Consider the following 23,656-nt stretch of genomic DNA (forward strand, 5'->3'; position numbering starts at 1 on the left):
CATGAATAATCAAACAAAAATATAAAGATTTACTTTGTATCATTCTTGATTAATGCATTTTATATTTGAAATATAAATTTATGTAAAAATTGGTATTCGTATTTAAAATTATTAATTTTTATATAAACAATTAATTATATGGATAATGAGGTTATTAAATTTTAATATTCTTTTTCAATTTTAAACCAATTATCAACTTTATTGTTAAATACAGAACACCGCACCACAATTATACCCCTGATATATATTTTTCTCTAGAAAAATAAGGATTTTATTTCAGAATCTTCAATTTTGAAAACAAAATTATATATTTATTTCGAAGTGAATATTTAAATTTCAAAATTTTCATTTTAACAAAAAAATCTAGGTAAGCTTTTAGTGATGCGTATTAAGAGCTTCACGAATAATTTTAAATATATTAAAATAAATTATTAATTACGTAAATTTTGTATAAGCTATAAATATTATAGAGTAGTCAATTATAATAATTAATAATATTTAAAAATAATAAACTACTGATAAAGTAAATTGTTATAAATAAAATATATAATATCAATATCATAACAAGCAAATTTAATTATAGAACAAGTTTGACAAAAGTGCATTTCCACACATTTTAATTTTGGGTCCCAAACTAAGAATTCATTTAAAAAATAAGTACTTAAAACGAAATCAATTCATTTTTTTCATTCTGAAAATAAGCTAAACAAAATAGATACTCTGTTTTTCTAAAAAATAAAATAATAAACAAAAACAGATACTTTATTCCCTTCTACACAAAAAATAAAAAGTAGGCCGCGAGGCCAGAGCAACATTTTACATCCTTTATTCTGCAACTTATTTTGGTGAACATTTTGTTTGTTTTGCTATTAGAATTGAAGTTATCACCTAAAACATCTACAAAAGAAAATGAATATATTTTTCATAACAATATTTTTTTATAAATATATACTTAAAATCCTAAATCAAAATGAAATTCATTAGCTTTAAAAACTTCATGAAAAGCTCAAAAGCATTAGAAAACCCCTCAATTTCTATAGAGATTAAGAGGTTCTATAAAAGCTCTCCTGTATCATACATACAATGAAGGCAAATGCAATGATAGTACGGTGAACCTTCTCCAAAACTTCTACCATCAAGTTCACCCACATTTAGTTAACTATTAATCCTAGGGATCCAGTGATCTTGATTTTCTGAGGTTGAACTAAACTTCAAATCAAAAGATTAAATTTGTTATCTTTACCCGAATCTCTTAGGACCTAACACTCATCCTAAAGCTTGCATCTTTAACTGAATCTGCAACATTAAGAAAAACCAAAGGTTTCTCCAAAAAATACAAGTCAGGGTAAGAAAGCTTATATACCAAAAATATTAAGCAAATGCAAAGCCAACAGGAATCATGGGGAAGGCTATGAACTTGCAATCCACCCAATTCCTATGTCAAGTCAGAAAACCTACTCACACAAAAGATCAGTGAAATAGCTCACAAAATATATTAGCAATAAATTCTAACCCCACGACTGAAGGCCGGTATACCTGAATCACACATATGTAGGTCAGCAAATAATAACCATATATACTAATCACACAAGGAAAGACAATAATTCACTGAACCGATGCATGTATACCTTTCAGCCCCGCACTAAATTCATCAACCATCAACCATGTGACAGAAGCTGATCACTGAGGTGCAACAAAACAATTTCTAGTACTAACATTAAGTTTTATGACTCAAAAACAGCCAAAACAGTAATTAACAATAAGTTTGCCAGAAATATTTAAACAAAACCAAGAACTTATTAGCAGCATTATCCCTGAAAAGTAAATAAAAATAGGTAATGAATCACATCCATGTGGTTGATTATAGCTGAAATTGAATAACACCCTCCCGCTTGATTTAGGTCGCAAGATCTCTGCAATTGTAACATTAGCACAGCAAGAGAAAAGATGTGAGTCTGAAACTTCCAACAAGTTGAAGTTATAAGCAACACGAAAGAAATTATGCTGACAAGAGCTCCAAGAAACCTCATCCTGCCAAAGAGCAAGATCATGAAAACAAGAAAACAACTTAGATGAAGCAAGAATACTGCAGTTTTTTTTTATAGTATAAACAGCGGAAATGCAAAATTCTAGAAAAGGGATTCCGCAAGCTTTTGTTCGTTTCAAGCTATATAAATAACACTGTTAAGTATCAAAATTGGTTTTATTTTAGGTAGATAGTAATTCCAAGATTATGTAACTCCTCCAGATAGAAAATACTTGGTAATTATCATTGATGGCTTAGTTTTATGTATGCATACATACACACAATCACATATATATGCATGGGTACAGAGACATAATAAATGTGCTTGTCTAACAAAACATACAATAAAGCCAGCAAGCCTTTCTTTAACGCATCACGCCTACATAACGTATATGTTAGTGTATTTAATGCAATGTAACATAATAAAATCAAGCCACCCTCAGCTGTTGCCACTTCCCATCTGGACATACATATGTGAAGTAGTGGGCAAAAAAACAAATGTTAGTTAAAAAGGTGAACAAATGGCAAGAAAAGACATGGATGGCTAGAATCTAAATCCGTGATTCTGGGTTGACAAACCAACTGTCACACGTGTCAAGAAATCTATTTGGAGTTCACATGTACTAAAAGAATAAGAATACCTGTTTTGACCATATTAGGACCCACAAATTTTAATCATATTTCTCAGAATCAAATTTAATCAGATTTTACTAATCCCATTGTTGATGCCTATAATTCTATCTGCAAGTTTATAATACCAAAAAATAACGCATGAGCCTTCTTAAATGCACAATGAATATTTAGGGGACAAAAAGATTAGTTGCATTGTTTGTGAATTTCCCTTTACAACAAGAAAAGATACCTAGATCTAAAAACTGTAACAAAACAAACAATTTGTCATCACACTACAGGGGAAAGATAAACCAGTGCCCACAACCTTCTAAAAAAATGAGGGTGGGACAGGATTTTAAGCAAGTTATATACTTACATTAGAATTTTCAGACGTTGATCAACCTTCTCATTTCATCTCAGCCATAAACTTCTCATATTCAGAGTCTGGTGGAGTTGGTTCAGTAGATGGCATGGCAGGTGGAGGTGGAGGCGGTGGTGGGTTTGCAGCCCATGGAGCACTTGCAAGACTTTGCTGTTCCACCAAAGATTGGGTCGCATCCGGAGGTGGAGGAATTCCTGTATAATAGGAGGGGTAACCCACAGAAGATGCAGGGTAAGGTGGTTGCGAATTAGGTGGCATGCCAACTGGTGAATTTCCATATATAACATTAGATGCAGGTGCGCTGCTCGGATATTGCATTCCAGCAGAATAGCTTTGCTGGGATTCTGCAGGACTGAAGGTTTGGGCTGGAGCCCCAGAGACGGCAACTTGAGTCACTGGAGGATATTGCATCCCATAGGGAGGCATCGGTGGAGGTGGGTATGAGGAGTACACATTTGATCCAGGAGGGGGAGGAGGGTAAGCAGCATAAGCAGGAGGTGGAGGAGGACCCCAAGGAACTGGAGCAACAATGTAAGTTCCAGGTGGTCCAGTACCAGGTGGAGCACCTGATTGCATTTGTGGAGGTGGATATCCATTATATCCCTGGTTTTGACCAGGGTAAGCAGAAACAGGTGGAGCAGGAGGTCCAGGGGGTACAACGGGTGGAGGTGGTTTTCCTGCCACTCTAACAGCAATTACTCTTCCATCTACGCGTTGACCATTCATGCTAGCAGTTGCCTGATTGGCCTGAGCAACATCAGAATACTTAACAAAACCATAACCTTTACTTAATCCACTCACTCTATCTTTGATAACCTTGGCCATTACAATATCTCCATAAGGTTGGAACAGTCTTATCAATTCATCATCATCCATAGTCGGTGGCAAGTAACCAATATACAAATTCGTGTCGTCAATCTCTTTTCCAATCTTAGCTACAGTGCTTCCTAATCCAGGATGTAGTGAGGCCCCAACATTTCCAGAACCGTTGCTGCTAGCCCAAGGGGGATTGCTTCCGGTGTTACTTGAACCCATAATAGCCAAAGGTGTACTCTCTTTAGTAGTAGTAGAAGACTCTGGCATAGTCCCCCCCAGCTCCGCCAAGAAATTCTTATACTCATCATCCATTTTCTTCCCAGCCGCACCTTTCATAGGACAATCAATAGTCGGATGTCCACCATCACCACAATTCTTACACAACACCTCACTCTTAAAAGTCGTCAACCTCGATGGACAAGCATACTGCCTATGGCCCGCCTCACCACACAACCTACAAAACTCCTCATCCTTAATCGTCCCATTCAACGCCGCAAGTTCCCTAAGCTGCTGCCTCTTATGTTCATTCAACCCTTCATCAACTGGCCTCAACAACTTCTCAACCATCCCAGCAGCCTCCTCCAATGACTTCTCATTATCCGCTTCCACCAAAACATGCAAATCCTCATTCTCCGCCGGATCAAACTTCAAATCCCTCTTCTGCCCAAACCTCCCCTCCTTAATCGACCCCTTCCCCCTAATCACAATCTTCGCCCCCGTCTCCTTCTCCATCCTCTTCTGTGTATTCCCTCTCGGTCCAATAATCAACCCTATAAAATTATACCCCGGATACTCCTTCATCGGAATATACAACTTCTTATGTAACTTCGGTGGCCTATAATCCGCAGGAGGCTTAAATGCGGGATTCCTCTTAATAATCTGCGCAATTATCTCTTGCCTCTCCTTATTAAGCCTCTCCCTAGCTCGAAACTCTCTGGTATTAATCCTAATACCTAAATTATCATAAACAGGCTCGGGAGAAGGTGACCTAGCGCCCTCGGGACGATCGTCTAATTGCACACCAGCTTGCAAAATCTTACTAATTTCAAGTAGCCTAGCATTCAATAACTGAATTTCAGGGTCCGTATCGATACCTTGAGCGAAATCCTTCATGAAATCAGGCAATTGTATTATCGGCTTCGGCTCGTCGTCCGCCCATCTCGACTTCCTCTTCTTCGTCTCTCCGCTCCCATCCTCCGGCTGCGGGTCCCACCTGCTCCTCCTCCGCCGACGATTGCTGTTATTCTCGCCGCTACCGTTATTCTCAGAGACTCCTTGCTCTTGTTTGACCTCAATTGGCTTCTGTTCATGACTCGCTGGCAACTCGGACGAGTTTGACTCGGTTGTTTGTTCTTGTTTCACCTTGATAGGAATTTCTCCATGACTCGGTGGCAACTCGGACGAGTTCGACTCAGTTGCGTGTTCTTGTTTCACCTGAACCGGATATTGTCCGTGACTCGGTGGGAACTCGGACGAGTTCGACTCCGTTGGTTGGGGATTTTGCTCTTGTTTGAGCTGGTGGTCGTAAATCGGCGGCGACTCGGAGCGATTTGACTGAGTTGGGGGCGGATCGAGAGGGGATTGAGAAATTAGGGTTTGGGATTCCATGTGAAGATTATGATTTGAGTGACGGCGGGTTGGAGCGTTTTATAGTGGAGAAAACGGGCTTTTAGTTTATAACCGACTTGTATTTACATTCGGATCATCTTTTCTGTCTCTTTTTGTAAATTTTATGTCTTCCTTTTTCTTTCTTTTTTCTTTTTTAATTTTCAATTAAAGAACCAAAAGAAAATTATGAAAAAAAAACTGGATTTTCGGAAATACTCAAAAATTTCTTTAAAATTCTTAAAAGATGTATTTGAATTAACAATTTTTAGATTTCAATAATTTTTACCAGAATGGACTTATATTTCTTAACTTTTTTAAGTCCAGATTTGAGCGAATTATATTTCTGTTTTTTTAACCATAAATTATATTTGTATTTTAAAATCAATTGCATGCAAATTGAAATTTGAACTGAAATCAAAAGCCAAAATCAAATCCAATGGGAACCAAGCATAACTCTTGGTATAAATACATATCTCCGGGTTAAGTTATGATTGTTCTGTGTTTGTTGTTTTATTTCTTACAGTCATCTAGTAGTATTTGTAAAAGAAAATATGGGTAATTCTGTGAATCCTTTATTGAATACCGTTAAGGATTGCTCGGAGTGGAAGATGTTGAAGAAACGAGATGATCTTCGACGTAAGAAAAGCATGAAGAAATCTGTCAAAAAAGTCGAAGCAGGTTTATTTACCGAGCAGCTAAAATCAGTCGCAAACAATGATATAAAAATTGTTGATGGAAAAAAGGAGAGGATAAGATGTCACTATGTCAATGATTTGTTGAACCCTGTCGAAAATATATTTCAGTGGAATATGTTTAAGAAGAATCGTATAGAATTCGAGATGACAATCGATGAAAATATTTCTAATACGCTTGAGGGAGAAGATGGAGAATTCGAAGGGAGAAGTAATCGTTCGCCCTAATCAATAACAAATTATAGGAGGATTGCAAGCAATTCTTCCCACTATTTCTATGTCTTTTCTCTTTTTTGTTTATTTTTTTGTAATTTTATTTCCAGTCCTTCAATTATGTGACTGTTGTTTAATTTTTATGATTCTTTTTTATGCCAAATCTCAAATTAGATTATTCGAATTAGATAAATTAGTTAATTTTTTTATTTTTTTTTCAAAGATGTACATGTTGACTTGTTAAACATGTTTAAGTGCGCCGACCATAACACCGTAAATTATTTAAAAAAATAAAATATTTTAGACACATTTTAATTTTAAATCTTTATTTGTAAAGAAAGTTAAAAATACAATTCACGAAACTATGGTTTATGGTTTACTGTATGTATTTTGGAATGTCTATCAAAAATTAATAATTTGATTTAATTTTGAAAGAAGGGTACTAATTTTAATATTACGAATCTGTTCAGGCCAAGCCACAAGTTCCATTGTTATAATTCAAAAACCAACTGCTTCGGCATAGAAATGTAAACTTTAATAGCATGATATCGAAAACCCGACAGAATGCTAAATCACAAGGCAAATAGTTGGTCTAATAACGAAGAACTGGACATTTTGCATCCAGATTAGAGCAATTCTGCGTTTCTTTCTGCCTCTCGAGTTGAACAGAAAATCCGAAAAAAATGGTATAAACTAGAAAGTATTGGACTTCCATGACACAATAGTCAGGGATCAATTAGGGGCACCTTTTTTATTAGGTGAACTAATGTTCTTGTATAATGATGCAATCAGCATTGTAGTTCTCCTTTCAGAGCTTAGCCAGATGTAGCTGATTCTTGAGCAAAGGCCTGATATATTCCTTGTAACCATCAGGCACAACTGTATCGTTCAGCGGCTCCTTCCATGCTGCATCGTAGAGTTTTGGATATACATTCCCATCGTAACGTCCAAGAATTGAACCAAGATAGTGGTCTGTGTGGTTGAATGAATCGACAAGTGCAACAGCATTTGGTCGGACCTGATAGAAAAGTATGGGTTCATTAGGTAATAAGTTGCTTCTAGCAGAAACACGATGATAGATAAAGTTATAGGTAGCAAACCTGGGAATACAGATGTCTCAATTGAGTGAATGCAAGTGCTGCCTGCTTTGGGGTAATGCTGGCAGTTGCGAGAAAGTCGCCCTGGTGTTTGTGAAGTGTAGATAGCGCATAGACCTGGCAAAGAACCTCTAGTATTTGTTTAATTCCTTTTCCAGGAATTGGTTCTTTCAGTTTATCAATAAACCTGCTCAAGAACAAATCTTGATCAGATGAAGGAACGACCATGTACGTGTCTAACTAAATATATTTCAACATATGACATATTTTAAGAAATGTACTCCTATATACTTTATATCCACTCAACAACATTACAAGTCCCTCTCACAAATTCAATCGGATAATATACAGATGGAATCCACAAGGGAAAATGTGAGAATCTTACTTGGAAACGACAATCAATTGGCAGTGAGCAATTGCTGCCTCTGCTAAATCAGCTGATAGTTCCGCAAAGCCTATAGTAAATGGGGCAAAAACATATAAGAAACAGTTTTCTCAGTAAAGCAAGAATCTCCTGGTATCTCATATGTATATGCATAGTCATTCTCTCATGGTTTTTACTATTAAAAAATAAAAAAGAAATAAAGAGATACAAGCAAGGAGAGGAGAGCACCAGAATTCATATCAAGTAAATGAAAGCAGTGTTATATAGCATTTAATTAAGTACGAAATATTATGTCTTGTTGCTACTCTATAAGCACAATTTTAGAATAAAAAACGGCTTCATTAGGTTTGCCCATACTTGCTAAAAATGGAAAATAGAGACAAGTAAGACACAATGTTCGTCCTGCCTTATTTACCTTCTTCAGAATTTGCAAACTGACTCAAGCTCTGAGAACAGGCAACGGCCATTCTAAATGCCCTCGTCTCAAATGCTTCCAGTATTGAACTAGGTTTTAGCCAATCTTCAGCTGCATATAATATATGGAATGAATATTAATATCTACTTACAATGCTAAATAAGTAAAGATACTTCATTACTTCTTACTTCCCCTTTGAAAATCATTTATTAGGCTGAACCCCATTTGTTGGCAGTGTTACGATATCATTTTTCAGTAGATTAATACACAAATAACTGTGTGCGCCCAAGATTGACGCTTCAATATATATTACGAGATATAATAACAAAAAGTATAAAGTCTGAAACATGAAGTATAGCACATTTGGGAAGGGAGAACCTACCTCTTTCAACACTAGACCGACATTTCATCAGGTGTTCAGCTCGCCCCATGTAAGCTACTGTTCCTGCTGGCTTATTTCCACTACTCAGCTGAGACACAGTCTTCACTAGGAACCTTGCAACCTTCAATAGGAGTGTGTTTATTAGACTACCAAACTAGTGCAGAGGAATATAAATAGTGTGAATACATCAAGGGTGAAAACAAAAGAATAATTTATGTGTCCAATTTTATCTACAAGTGTTGCCATATAGAACAAAAGAAATCAGAAAGCTAGAATTCCTTTCTCATGCCCATTTTCACTTGTAGTCTTGCAGATACAATGAAATATATACTCTGAATTGGAAGAAAGTTCTCCGCATAAATAGATAATAACATAATAGTAAATTAGCAAAAAAAATAAAAAAATAACATAATTGTAGCAATAAAATTAAAAATAAAATCTGTAACATTTGTCTAACCTATCTAGGTGAAAGTTCAATATACTATAGTTGTAGAATTCTTATATGCAACAGTAAGCTTTTTTTTAATTAGAATTTTAAAGATGTTAATATTTGCAGACTTGAGTGCCAATAATAATAATCCCCGAACCACTTCACCAATTTAAAAAGCAAAAAAAAAAATAGTATGATCTATGTAATATTGATACAAGTACTTTTCAAGCTTTCTACAAAAAAAATGTGCGACTTGTTAGCAGAGAATATATAAGCTAGAGGAAAATATCTTTGACTATGAATGAAGCCTGGAAATTTTACAGATATTGCAGAAAGCTTCATTGAAGAAGAGTGAAACAATAAAGTAGCACATAGTATATTGATTTTAAGTGAATGATGCTCTATACTGAATGTGATGCAGTAATTAATCCACATACCTGCAGAAGTAGCACAACATTATCTCCTTCATATGTACAAGCAGGTACATAAACTGCAAATAGTTCAGGAAGGCCACTGGTACATAGATAGCCATGACCTCCACATAATTTTCGACATTCTTCGATTGCATCCTGAATTAAGAATAGGTAATTTAGAGGGCAAGGTACATTGATTAAATCCGAAATTTTTTATGGATTTAAAACAATTACACTAGTTACTTTTTAACAGAAACCAACTGCACTTTCACTGCTTTAAACCTTTTCCACATGTAAAATATGATATACCTTGTGGTCTTTCCTTTACACGAAAGTAATATATACCTTATGGCCATCTGCACTAAAATGTCTAAACTTCATTTAGCTTCTAAGATATAATAATTTCAAGATGGGGTTGGTTTGGTATTGAAAAAAAAAAGACTTGTCCACTGCTTGCTTTTTGTAAGTCTTACCAGATCATGAAAGACTAATGCTTTTGCACATGCAAATGAAAGAACAAATTGCTTACTAATATCTAAGTAAGCTTGGAACAGAAGTTAGAAATATTCACTTACTGCTGTGGCACTTGTGGTCAAAGACTTGAGCCCTGCGGTGCATGCATGAGCTTCTGGGAGTGTTGAGAAGTCATTGGCTTGCAATTTGTCTGTCACATCCTTGTACAACCAACTTAACCACTGACCAGCAAATCTAAAGGCATAGGCAGAAGCCAGCAAAGGGAAGAGCCTATTCTGCTGTGTTTTATAATCAATCACCTAAAGAAAAAAAAAAAAGTAATGATTACATATCTTCAGGGATAATAAGTGTCAATTTATAGTTTTGGACCAAACTTTAATAAGAACCAAGCTTATATTTTGGTTCTTCATCAATGCAAGTCTCAGAATGATTACAAAAGCAGAAATGCCACCTCATGACATCATCATTAGTATAAGATGGATAGGATCATTAAGTAATCAGAAAAGTCATAAAGCAAACCATATAGGCGGATAGTTATATATTACTTTGACCAAGCAAGAAACAGTATGAGGCGTCGCAAAAAGGTGCTCCTAATACCTGAGTCTCTGGCCCCCCATTCTGTGATCCAAATTGTCTACGCACACAACTATACCTTGTGGCAATAGTAACCGCCCTAGATAAAGCCACAGAGGCATCGGATACAATTGTCTGCCGGACATAAACCATAGTTCCATAAATTAGCTGCCGAGGAACATCAGACTGTGTACATTTCCCTTCCCTTGAAACCTGCAAAACTCTGTCAAATTTAAAGATTGCATCAGATTGCTGATGTTGTACTTCATACTATAATATAACAGGTTTTAACTTTAACGCTGGTATTTTTTCTTTTGTTTGAGAAGCAATGCTAATAATTAATAGAGCTTAAAACAAACATTGATATTTATATCTATCAAAAATTTACAAATGAAGTCAAATTATGATGCAAAAGTATCTCAAAATTAGAAGATACTCGTATTGCTAGAAAGGAATGCAGTTGTTATGGGAAGATTTAGGTACCAACATACCGCATTAACATCTGGTCTCGCGGTATTCGTACGTGATCAAAACTTAACACACCATTGTCCATTGAGTTGTAAGCTCCATTTCCAAATTTCATTCCAATATCACCAATAGTTACACCTGGAAGAGGTGTGTGGTCTTCTAAGCTCCGCAGTTGGACAATGAAACCTAGTGATAGATATTCAGATCCATATTAGTTGTGTCAGGACTTATTGAAAAAATTATAAAATAAAGGCAGAAATTTGATAATTACCATGTACACCATGGTCTTGGCCATCAGTCAAAAGACGGGCATAAACGACACCATGCGTGGATACTTTCCCCAAACCACCAGGCCACCACTGTACATATAATATTACAAATATATATGTGAGGATTTTTTTTTACGCATCTTAGTCAAACAAACTTGAAAATCCAGCCAAGTAATGAAGTTAGCAGCACTCTATCATTATACTCACTTTGCTAGAGGTCAGAGTAGGACTATGGATTACAAATTCATCAGTTTTGGGATCGAACGTGGCAGTGGTCTCAAGACCTTGTACATTAGATCCATGACCAAGTTCAGTTTGTGCATAACACCCAATGATTTGCATCTTCTGTGCAAGCGGCAACCATTTCTTATGTTGTTCATCAGTGCCTTGTCCTCTTATAGCAGGTATGAACATTCCCTAAGAACCAATATGATAATACCATTACAAATATTACAAATACTTGTTTTTACTTAAGCCTTGAACTAGTTAAAAAAACAGTATATTTCTAAGCTAAAAATACAAAATTAAAATTTACCCAATGAAGATCAGTAAACGCCGGTTGATCGATATATGTCCTGAACTTAGTTGCCTCTTCAACTGCAATAATTTAAGCAGTTTCATAAGGTTGTAATAGAAGTATAATGCTACTGGTAAATTAAATCTACAATCTACTGCATAAGAACCCAGATTAAAGACATACAAGTTAGATTGAGTTCTCTTATCCGCTTCCATCCATAAGCCGCCTTTTTAAGGGTGTTCTTAAACAAGTCCTTTCTAGGAAGCATAGTCCTGTTTTCCTTGCTAAAAACCTAGTTCCAAATAAACACAGATTAGAATATCTGTCTCAGACAAGAAACTATGAATCAAAAAAGCAAAAAAAATAAAATTAAAAAGTCAAGTCTTTTAGCTATTTTAGCATAAACTTTATCTGTGCTAAAATTGGTGAAACAAACCCAAATTCCCCAGCCAACTTAAATTTGCAAAACTTCGAAAATGCTGATTTCAAATATTTAAATTTATCATCGTAAAAAACGAAAAAAGAAATTAAACAATGATCTGGGCTTATCATGTCTACCAACTGTTTCATTGACCTTTATATGAGCTATAACACAAAAAGCAAAAATTCCTATGAACCCATATTTAATCAAGACACACACAGTCACACACACACACAAATTCTTATGAACCCAAATTTCACCTGGAAAAGCACATAGACACACATAAACCCAAATCCCAAAAAAGAACATGTATATCAATAAATATTAAACCTTTCTTCCCCAATTTCGACATTAAAACAAAGAAACACCAGAACCAATTCTATGATCCCAAAATTCATCAAGAAATCGCAGTCAAGATTCAAACCAACTAGAAGAAAAACCCATCAAAACACACACACAACACAGAAAAACACACACAAAAGCAGCATAAAGAAAGGAACTCTACAGTTTAGACAGCACAGAAAAAACCCATCCAAACACACACAAAAAAAGCATAAAGATAGAACCGTCAGATATAATCACAAAACCCCATCTAAAAACACACACAAACACACACAGAAACAGCATAACGATACCAACTTTAAACAGAATAAAAGAGTGACATACAGGATCAGAAGCAACAAGCTTAGCCATGCGATCATTGATATCAAAATCACGCTGAGAGCCATACCAAACGATCTTCATAGAATCCACATCAAACCCAGCTTTATTCCTCTCCTGAGCTAAATAATCAACACCCTCCATCTCTTAATTCAAATCAAACAATACCCAGATGCCCAATTTCAATACAACACTCTCTGTTTCTTTCTCTGTGTGTTATATGTATATAAAGAAAGCTGCTGAATTGTATTTAATGTAAATATACAAAAAAGGGTATTAAAAAATATGGTGTGATCACGATAAGATATTAAGATATAAAGATACTCATATGATTGTTGGATAAGAATGAGTATCAAATATGCAACTTTTTTGAAAAAAATAACAGAATTATATGAATTATATCGGAATATAAATACGAGGACGTTTAGAAGTATACAGAAGCTAGAGGTGAATTGTGTATAATATGTGTGTGTATAATGTGAAGATGTGGGTGTCGGAACTGAATAACCAAACACTCGGACAAAACGGTGTTTCATACGAAAGCTGCGCCATGTTCAACACGTGAATTATCTAATTCTTCTCATTTTCTTCGTTTTCTGTTTTTTAATTATTTTTGTTTAAGGTTTTCTTTCGGATAGCTCATAAGAGCATCTCCAATGGCGTAATCGTTGGCTAAATTGAACCTGTAAGACATTATGTAAAATTTAATGAACGTAAAATATTTTCTTCAATGGTATTGACTATATTGGTTGGGTATAATTTAAAAAGGTATATTATTAATGTTTTAGATTGTTAAAATAAAATATATCAGTTCAATATGAAATAAATGATGTGCAATCTTCCTACAGATTTCTTACAGATATGTAGAGATTCGACAAATTTAGCCATCCATAGGAGGTTGGCTAAAATTATAGACAAGAGCTGAGGCCTGAGCATGGTTGGAGTTGAGTTTTTCGAGCTGTTGGCTAAATTTTTTTATGTTTAAGTATGCCAACTCACCTTTTAGCGAAGGGTTTTCAATGGTCAGCGATGCTCTTAGAGTATCTCTCACCATCTAAAGCCCTTGGCTAAAATGTGAGTTGGCATACTTAAAATAAAAAAATTTAGCCAACAGCTCGAAAAACTCAACTTCAACCATGCTCACCTGTTGTCTATAAATTTAGCCAACCTCCTATGGATGGCTAAATTTGTCGAATCTCTACATATCTGTAAGAAATCTGTAGGAAGATTGCACATCATTTATTCCATACTGAACTGATATATTTTATTTTAACAATCTAAAACATTAATAATATATTTTTTTAAATTATACCCAACCAATATAGTCAATACCATTGAAGAAAATGTCTTACAGGTTCATTAAATTTTACATAATGTCTTACAGGTCCCATTTAACCAACGATTATAATCAACACCGTTGGAGATACGCTAAGTAATATTATTGTTGGGTTGTTGGAGTGTATTAAATTCAATAGTTTGATTAATTTGTTAGAGTTGTTTTTTTGATAAAATTCGATTGAGTGTCGGATGATTAAAATTTGTAATTGAAAAATGAATTTTTTAATGTGTGTTTATAATACACGCCAACAACCTTTAATTAGATAATAAATTTCTGCTGATTTTATTTCATTAATAATAATATTTTCTATATTTAAAAAATTACTATCAATCAAAAAATTTCTTCTAAATAAAAATTAATCAACACATGCTAGAAAGACTCGTTGAGAAACTAGAGGTAGGTTCGGACACCGACCAATGGGAGCATTAGTATATTATGTTAAGAACACGGTTTCGTTAAAGTTGAAAGCTGCCGCATGTATCCTACCTGTAGGCAATAAGAATATTTGAATATTGTATCAATATTTCAGTTGACTTTTAAAATCATTTTCCTCGTTTTCATTGTTTACTGTATTATTATAGCATACTTTTACATTTGATCGGCTGCGCCTTTCGTTAGTGGTCAATCATCGCAAAGGTCCCACAAATCCTATAATTTTCTTTTGTTTGTTTGTTTTTAATATCTTAAGGAGAGTTTTATCATATATTTTCTCGTGATTTATAAAATAATATTTGAACTTGAAATTTGTATACAAAACAAAAAAGTATTATATATAAATAGCTGGACTTAATTACCAAAAAAACTATATAACTATCGTGTTTTTTTCAATTTAATCATAATAGTATTTTTGTTGCAGGATAATGCAAGTAATTTTAAAAAACTTTATTTTAAAAACCAAATCTCACTAGTTCATTACCATGGTTATCTTAAAATTAAGATGGTACCACACATATTATCAAGTTATTAATTAAATTATTTGATACATGGGTTTTATTAATACTATTACAATCTCATTGATGGTTAAAATCCTAATTCACAATCTACACAAACACAGAGCGTACTAAAACTTATGTTCGAAGGCGACGATGTTAGTGTGATTTTTTGAAACCACCATCTATCATGTACTGTATATCGATTATTTTTCATGCAATTTATATTGATTTATATCGAATTGATAATTTTATTTTAAAAAAAATAGATTTTTTCGCTACCAAACTTATTGTGTACTTAGAAACTTAGCACTAAACTATGATTTTTTTTTCACTGATGTTAGGTTCGGTTTTTTTTTTGTCACTGATGTTAGATTCGGATTTGATTATTAACACTATATTATTTTTTTTAGCATTATTAAAATATTGTGGTAGTTTGCAATATTTTGGTGATCTGATAACGAGCGTTTGACACATATTTTAATACTTCTAAAAAATTTAGTTTCATAAATTATTTTATTATTTTTTCTAAATAAAAAATTATCATTTGAATTTTTATACACAAATATAGCTGATTTTTTATGTATGTATAATAAATTACGTAAAATTTTAAAATTAATTAAAAAATTAATGTCTTATGCTGCATGTGACATTCATGTCGGCTATAAATTAACCATGGTTAGAGATTTATTAAAATTGGATTATGTCAAATTGATTTTGTATTACTTGGTTGTATTATTCTGCAACAAAAACAGTTTTTTGGTTAAAATAAAAAAATTACATTAGTTTAATAATTTTTTCGATAATTAAGCCAAATAGCTGCAACAAACTCAATGAAGTCTGCAGTATTTGGTCCACATAAAATGAAGCCTAGGTAGTGAAAGGACAAGAGAACGTGTAAAAAGTTTAGAATTTTTTTTTTTCTCAATGTTAATATGAATCCTAAATTATACAGAGGGAAAAAAATATTTTTTTAGAATAATATTCGGAATGAGCGAGAATCAAAATCGAAAATTTAAACTCTAGAATCTCAAATCTGAGTCGAATAAGGATTATCTTTTCCGATTTGTTCTTTGACCAAAACGATTAGACGAACTTTAGGTGCTGGGTGCGTAGAGTCAAAACAATAAAGGATTAATGAATGCACGAATAGTATGATTTTTAATCTAATCCTTGAATTGTTAATCAATGGGATAAAGACACAAGAGAAATTTGTTAAACTCACACGGCAAGATTAAACTACGGTTTTTCTATGGTGTGCCCATGGGCACATGCTAAGCGCGGAAAATTTTGTGCTTGGATCATTTTGATTGGCTCCTATCTCATGATAATGGTGGACCCCCCTGCAAATACACCAACCACACCAATTAAAATCTCCCAAATCCAAAAATTTCCGCGCTTAGCATGTGCCCATGGGCACACACTAGCCAAACCGATTAAACTAAACTCTCTTACGTATGGTACACAGATATGCTAGTCCCGAGTACATGTCATTTTGGTCACTTCTCTTGAAGGACCAAGAAAGAAAGAGGAAAGAAAAAGGCAGAAAGAGACTTGCTTCTGTTCCAACAAGAAGCTAACAACCATCACACAAGAGGGCAGAAATAGACCTTAAGTAGTGCTGTAGTGCGCAGTTCCATTTTGTTGTCTGACGGTGTTGAGATGAGTTGATTACGAAATACCAACTAGAACTTAAGCAAGAATCTCCAAGATTACATACACACAAACGAATGAATGAAGAGTGCCTGCCCACTTCTTTTCTAACTTCGAGACTTTAAAAATGGAGAGAAGTGGAAAAAGATTGACCAATTCCTGGTGTATAACCTCCCTCGCCAAATGATAATGTGAGGCCGACACAGGTCTGATGTTCTGTATGCAGAAGCACAATTCACAAGCTTGTCATAGGCCACTGTTTGCTTCTGTTCACGCTTTGCAGAAATTTCTTCACAAGCATACCCTATGTTTTCTTATCAGTGTTATGCTTTCTGCAATGGTGGAACCTGCAGTGCCAACAAAACCAAGAGAAGCACAACCACAAATAGATTCTTCTATGTAAAGACGCAAGTCAGGCAATGTTTGAGAATCACAAGGCTTTAATTCGTCTAAATTTTTGGAAGCCGATTGAGATTTCGTTCTCTGTCTAGCAGTAACGAGTCTTGTTGCACTTTTTCTCACCAACTCATCTTCCTCGTTCAAAGTAAACAGCTTGAAATTTCTTGAATCTCTTGCTAAATCTCCTAGGTAAGTTTCCGTCCAATTTCCTGATGGAAGATCAGTCATCACAAATATATGAACAGGAAGGGGACCCTTTTGTTTTAAAGACTCTAACTTCTCTCTTAAACCTGTAAAAGTAGACTTCCAATGGTTCTTGAACTGCCCATCTAATAGTCTAAGTTGTGCACAGAGAAAAGGAGCCTTGATAGTCTGAAGAGAAAATTCCTTTCCGGCACTTGTTATTTCAGGGTTAAACGGGAGAAATTCGATTTTCTCAATCAATGATTGCACTCTATTATCTCTCGGAGCATTATGGATATCAATGTTTGATTCTGAGCCCTTGTATGGTGCTGTAAATAAGCTTCCAAATGCCAATACAGTCGCTGATCCAGCTTCTGAATCTGGACCAAGTGCCCTGTATACATCTCTCCGTCTCCTAATAAACGAAATATTCTTCTTCTTCTTGAGTTGTTCATCAGGTTGGAATAAGTCCAGCATTCCATCTTCGCCATCGTTCTGATACGTCCAAACTGTCGTTCTACAATCTTCTTCTACAGCATATATACAATCACGAACGTTACCATCGTTCCCAGATAAAGCAGACCCACATTGTGTTGAGATCTTAGATAAAGAGGACTGCAATTCCGAATATCTAGAGCATGCAAAATCCATGTTCACGCCACACCATTTGGATACAAAATCTCTAAAGTCTATGATTCGAACTGATGAATCAGATATCACTTTTGAAAGATCGAGTATATCACTCATGGATACATACCTGTTACCGCATAGATCACAACAACCAACTTTACACTTCCAGATTAAAAATAAAGAAAAAGTATATAATCTTAATCCCTGTATAATATAGATATTGCTCACTAATTTAACGTTAATCAATGATCATTTCAAGAATTATGGCGTTAATTGTAAATTTGTACTAGACAGTAATACAACTAAATCGAGATCCAAGCATTGTACAGTATTGGTAACAACAAGCCAAGGGTTTATGCTACGTTCGAGGCGTGAATGTGTGATTATTTGAAGTTCTGTATTGACCATTACAAAAAAGAAAAAATTACTACATAAATAGCCAAGAATGCAATTAAAGTAGAGATGTGAAGAATAATCTTATATACGACCATCAATGAAAGGAAATCTCAGTAAATAAGCAAACACAATCATACCAAGTACCTACTAGGCTAAGGCTACTACATACATAACCACATACACACAATATCTCAGTAGACAACCATTATATAATCATGATTTTCAATCCCTTTCTACTAAATTAACGCTTTAAAAATGCCATATTTCCGTATTAAGGCATCTTCGGCCAAAATCAATATTCATCATAACTTCGTACCATTCTGGACATTTTCCGATTCTCAAAGTACCAAATAACCACAAATCTCATTCCCAAATTCCCCAATTACTTGACTTGTGACTTGTTTCATCATATACATATATATATGCATGAATCATGTAGAGAGAAAAAAAAAACCTAATCAATAAACAAAGATCAAATAAAAAATTACCTGAGATTCCTAATAAGCTCAAAGACATGATTCCAAACAGACAACCTAAGCTGATTTGGACTCAAAACCCTGAATTTGGGACAGCTTCCAAGAGCAACAGCATGATGATCAAGAACAGGAGGAACAACCAAAGTCCTATTCAACACAGCAGCCATCAAGACAGCATTCTTAAACTCAGACAACTGATTACTAAACCCACTATGTGGGGCATACATTAGGAACTTCTGGCCTAGGGTTTCTTGGGGGCAGAGGGCAGATTGGGAATTTCTTGAAACGGGGAGGGTAGAAGTGGAAATTGGGTTGTGGGTAATGTAGAAGAAGAAGATCAAGATTAGGGAAGTGATGAAGAGGGCTGCAGGGTAAAATGGGTATTTGGAAGAAGGTCTCTTCTTCCATCTGGTGGGTTTGGGGAAGAAGGGGAAAGATTCCATGTTTACAGTTTCTGGAAGCTCTGGTTTGGTTTTGTGGGTTTGTAGTTAGTTTTAATTAAGGTCTTTTTTTTAAAAATAAAAAAAAATCAGTTTTTTTTTAAACAAAGATAAAATCAGTTAGATCTTGCTTCCGGTGAAAAGTTAGAGAAAGTTTTAATAAATTAATGTAATTAGGAATTTGTAAATATTTTATAATATTTAATCAGATAAATAAAATTCTTAAAATGATGATAAAAACAAATAAAATTTGTCATATAAATATCGATGAAATTGGAATATATAGTTACAAAAGTATATATACAATTTTGAATTCATATTATTTTAGTACTCTTTTTATTTTTTGATTACAATTTACTTATAAGAGTTTGTGTTAATCAGTTCTCTAAAATTTAAAATTTATCACAATTTAAGATTTTATTTATAAAATTCTCATAGTTTGATGAATTAAATTTTAAAATAAAATTTTTTTTATATTATATTTTATTGCTTTAATTCCAACATAATTATATTTTATAATAAACTAAAATCATGTTAATTATTAATATAAATTACATTTTATATTTTATATTAACTCACTTAAATCATGAATAATTATTATTTAATTATCAAAATTATGAGATAATTATAGTTTATATTTACTCACTTAAATTATGAATAATTATTATTTAATTATCAAAATATTAAACTGAATTATTAATATAAATTTTTTACATTACTAAAGAAAAGGATAAATACAAAATATATTAAATTATGTTAAAATTAATATTAATATTTTTATAATAACTTACCGAAACAGTAATGGGAAATACTATATACAAAACAAAATTTTTTTATATCGAGAGCAAACAAGTATGAAAAAACAAAACTGACCCGTGTATACACAATAACAACAAAAGTAAAAAAACAATGTGAGGATAATTTCGTCTTTTCATGCTTATTTGCTCTAGATATTAAAATTTCTCTCCATATAACATTTCCCTAATTAGAATTATATATAAAAATATTGTGTTTATGTATTATATTTTAAAATTATTATGGAACACAAAAACATCTATTTAGATTTTAAATCTTGAAAATCTATCTAAAATTTCGATTTATTGATTATATTTTAAAATTATTATTTAACACGATTTTAGATCTAAAATTTCGGGTTCTGCGTATAAACTGTACTATACATGGGGCTTGATTTTAAACAGGATACTAGTTCATACCCTGGGATTTTTTAAAGTAGTCAAAATTTAACAGCATATCTCAGTTTTGAATAAAATGAGATCAGAATCAGATCGTTGCTTACAAATTGCGTGAGTTAACCGGACTAGCAGTCGAAGAACCGGATATGAATGAGTAAGGAATGCTGTTACATGGGTTTCAACCAATCTAAATAAAATTGGAGAAAAAAAATTGTGAATAATTATTGATTACCTAGCATTTTTCGCATTTGAATACCAGCATTCCAGCAATTGTATCCTTTATCCTATAACAATGTGACGCATTCATTCATAAAACAGATATGACGTTCATCATAGTACAGTGACACATTCCATTCTTTTCTGAGGATAATTTGTTCTGAACAAATTTTATGATGAATGTGATCAGCACTGGTATAAAGGAGGCCTAGAAGAAGGCAGTAACAAATTCTAAAGAGACTTGTTTTTTACTAGAGAGAAATTGTAACATGGCGCTACAAAGAAGATAAAACAAACGATATCAAATCCTCCCATCTTGTTTTGACAATTTCACAAAAACAAGTAAAAAATGACAAGCATAGGATGTTTAGTTTTGGATTGGGATTCACAATCACAATGCATCCCAAGTACAGTAGCCTCGGCATAACTAAGATTGATAATCTTAGATGAGGTTTTGTTATAACCATTGTTAACTCAGAAATGCATCAGCACAACCTTATGCCATTCAAAATTGGGATTCACACGCATCTTTAGTACATTAGCCACTGTGTAGTTAAAATTGATAGTTTCATATATAGTTTCTTCATATAATCATTGGTAACTCAGAAATGCAACATCAGAACCTAATGCTGCTGCTCTACTTTCAGCACCTTAATCCGAAACAAATAAGTTTTTGCTGGCAGCAACAAGTCGGGACATAGTAATAAACTATTCATTGCTTGTCTTTTTTTTGGCAATAGACAACATAGAGGATACGCCCCGAATTTGTCAGAGGTATCTATGTCCTTTGAGCAATAAGCAACGCGTGATCACCAGAAATACCTATATAAACAATGAACTCCACTTGTAAAAGCAGATATACCTCTATGATAACTTAATTTCTTGCTGATCAATTGTTATGGCTATTCCTTCAGCTCACTTCACATTCAACAATTATCCGCAAAATTTTGTGTTCATAGTAATAAATAACAAATACAACTACTACTCGATAGTAAAGTATAATACAACAGAGGCTATAATAGGCTTAGCCATATCTTCCCTCCTCAATGTCCTTCAGCTCAAGTATCAATCGTCTGCTGTGTCTCCATTCAAGACACACCCCATATTAATGGCCATAGCCATTGGTTCTCTTCTCGTTTATTGCTTTGGATGTGACTTAGAGCATCATATCAACTCGCAGAGAACTCTAGTTCAAAATGCCCTGAGATTTTTTGCATTTATTTCAGTAGCATCTTTTTTGACAATTATTCTGTCAACATGTGCGTCAAGCTCCACTCAGCCTGTCAGTGTTTATCTAGTTTTCGGCTTGTTTTACTCAGCAAGGCTGATAATACAGTGCATTCAAAAGAGGAGTTCTCTTCAGGACAGAGAGGGTTACAATCATTATAATTCATCACAGAGACACGTTAATTTCCCATTTCGCAATGCCTTCACTAACCAAATGGATACTCTTCCAGTATATTGCACGCCTTCCGTTATGGCACTGATTGATTGAAACCACTTATCCAGTACATATGGTTTTAATTATGGGGACAGGAAGGGACGGATCAAAAGTTCAACATGGCACGAGAGTTGATATAACAAACTACAACCCGCAACATTGTCATCAGAACACTGAACTTTGTCTGCAATGTGATCCAGTCAATAAACCTCCTAAACATATTTATTGTCTATGTACTAACAAAGCTCACCAGAACCGAGCTAAACCTACCTTATCTTTCATTTTGTTTAGAAGAAAGGAAATGTGAATTCTTTTTCTTTGTAACTTTGACTGTGCTTTATCTTTAGCTTGATTTATCATGGAAGCCACAATAAAAACAAGAACTTGAAGGATAAAACCCACAAATCAGTTATAGGCTCTCCAACTTATAATTGCCCTTGTCTTGATGATATTGCTTGTCAAAATTTCTACCTGCTCAAGACTTGTGCAGAACTACGCACCCAAATTCATCATGATGCACACAACCAACACCTCTTACTGCAATCGTGACGAATCTGACCATTCTTATCACTGCAATTGCCTCCACTGGTACGAAGGAATCAAGTTACAAGGAAGCATTGTACTTGATATCAACAATCAGGAACACACATTGGCTTTCATTAGGAAAATGAATACAAGACCAAACTCTCCCTTGTATTTATGTGCCAGTTACAGGTACGGATTCATTTCTTGTCTCTTTTTCTGGTGTGATGCCTGTAGATTTTTCTTCTGCTTAAACTGTGTCAGCAAGATACATAGTGGATAACAAGTCTACATTGTCCATTGGTTCTATTTTCATCTGAGAGGGGTGTATTGGATTGAGATTTTAAAGCATTTTTTTGCATTCATGAAATCCGAGGGTATTCGATTGGGATTGTTTGAAATCCATTAAAATCTTGAGGTATTCAATTGGGATTTTAAATTATGCTACAAAATCTGGTGGTATTCAATTGGGATTTTAAATTATGCTTTAAAATCCGATGGTATTCAATTGGGATTGTTTAAAATCCATTAAAATCTGATGGTATTCAAATGCTGATGGATTTTTTTTCATTTCATAAAATGATGGATTTTGTGGCATTCTTCAGTGTATTTTAAGTTTTTTGAAATCCCACCAAATTCAATGGGATTTTGAAGCATTGTACCTAAATCCTATCAACTCTGCGACATTTCATCAAGAATCCGCACAAAATCAAAATCTCATACAATCCATTAAAATCCATAGACTAAAAACAATGCATTAAAATCCCAATCGAATACACCCCCGTGAATGTCGGGACATCTTTGCATCTCCGGTTAAATGATAAACCTTCTTCGATGAAAGAACTCTATTTCTTTATTTTTGTATGTCCCTCCAATTAGGAGCGAGCATGAAAAACCGAAACCGCAAAAAAAACCTAAAAAAACCGAAAAACCACACCGAAAAAAACCAAAGCGCAAATAAAACCGAAAATAACCGAGATAAAAAA

General features: G+C 34.0%; 3 protein-coding genes across 3 annotated transcripts; all 3 read right to left on the reverse strand.

Moving 5' to 3' along the window:
- Nucleotides 1-1,604: 1,604 nt before the first annotated feature.
- Nucleotides 1,605-5,504, reverse strand: LOC108209141 (splicing factor-like protein 1). Its single transcript, XM_017379901.2, has 2 exons — nucleotides 3,015-5,504; nucleotides 1,605-2,031 (listed from the first exon to the last, which is right to left on the reverse strand). Exon 1 carries the CDS (start codon nucleotides 5,442-5,444, stop codon nucleotides 3,045-3,047), a length of 2,400 nt encoding a protein of 799 aa, XP_017235390.1. The 5' UTR covers nucleotides 5,445-5,504; the 3' UTR covers nucleotides 1,605-2,031; nucleotides 3,015-3,044.
- Nucleotides 5,505-6,862: 1,358 nt separating this feature from the next.
- Nucleotides 6,863-13,405, reverse strand: LOC108209920 (peroxisomal acyl-coenzyme A oxidase 1). Its single transcript, XM_017381135.2, has 14 exons — nucleotides 12,860-13,405; nucleotides 11,956-12,064; nucleotides 11,791-11,852; nucleotides 11,463-11,672; nucleotides 11,258-11,345; nucleotides 11,010-11,172; nucleotides 10,543-10,741; nucleotides 10,047-10,244; nucleotides 9,496-9,627; nucleotides 8,629-8,749; nucleotides 8,247-8,357; nucleotides 7,832-7,901; nucleotides 7,450-7,633; nucleotides 6,863-7,367 (listed from the first exon to the last, which is right to left on the reverse strand). The coding sequence occupies exons 1-14, from the start codon at nucleotides 12,995-12,997 to the stop codon at nucleotides 7,158-7,160; spliced, it is 1,995 nt and encodes a 664-aa protein (XP_017236624.1). The 5' UTR covers nucleotides 12,998-13,405; the 3' UTR covers nucleotides 6,863-7,157.
- Nucleotides 13,406-16,662: 3,257 nt separating this feature from the next.
- On the reverse strand, nucleotides 16,663-19,331 carry LOC108206346 (O-fucosyltransferase 30). The gene is made up of 2 exons (XM_017376609.2): nucleotides 18,871-19,331; nucleotides 16,663-18,113 (listed from the first exon to the last, which is right to left on the reverse strand). Exons 1-2 carry the CDS (start codon nucleotides 19,299-19,301, stop codon nucleotides 17,066-17,068), a joined length of 1,479 nt encoding a protein of 492 aa, XP_017232098.1. The 5' UTR covers nucleotides 19,302-19,331; the 3' UTR covers nucleotides 16,663-17,065.
- Nucleotides 19,332-23,656: the final 4,325 nt, after the last annotated feature.

Source organism: Daucus carota, chromosome 2 (assembly GCF_001625215.2).
Source record: "Daucus carota subsp. sativus chromosome 2, DH1 v3.0, whole genome shotgun sequence".
Taxonomy (NCBI): domain Eukaryota; kingdom Viridiplantae; phylum Streptophyta; class Magnoliopsida; order Apiales; family Apiaceae; genus Daucus; species Daucus carota.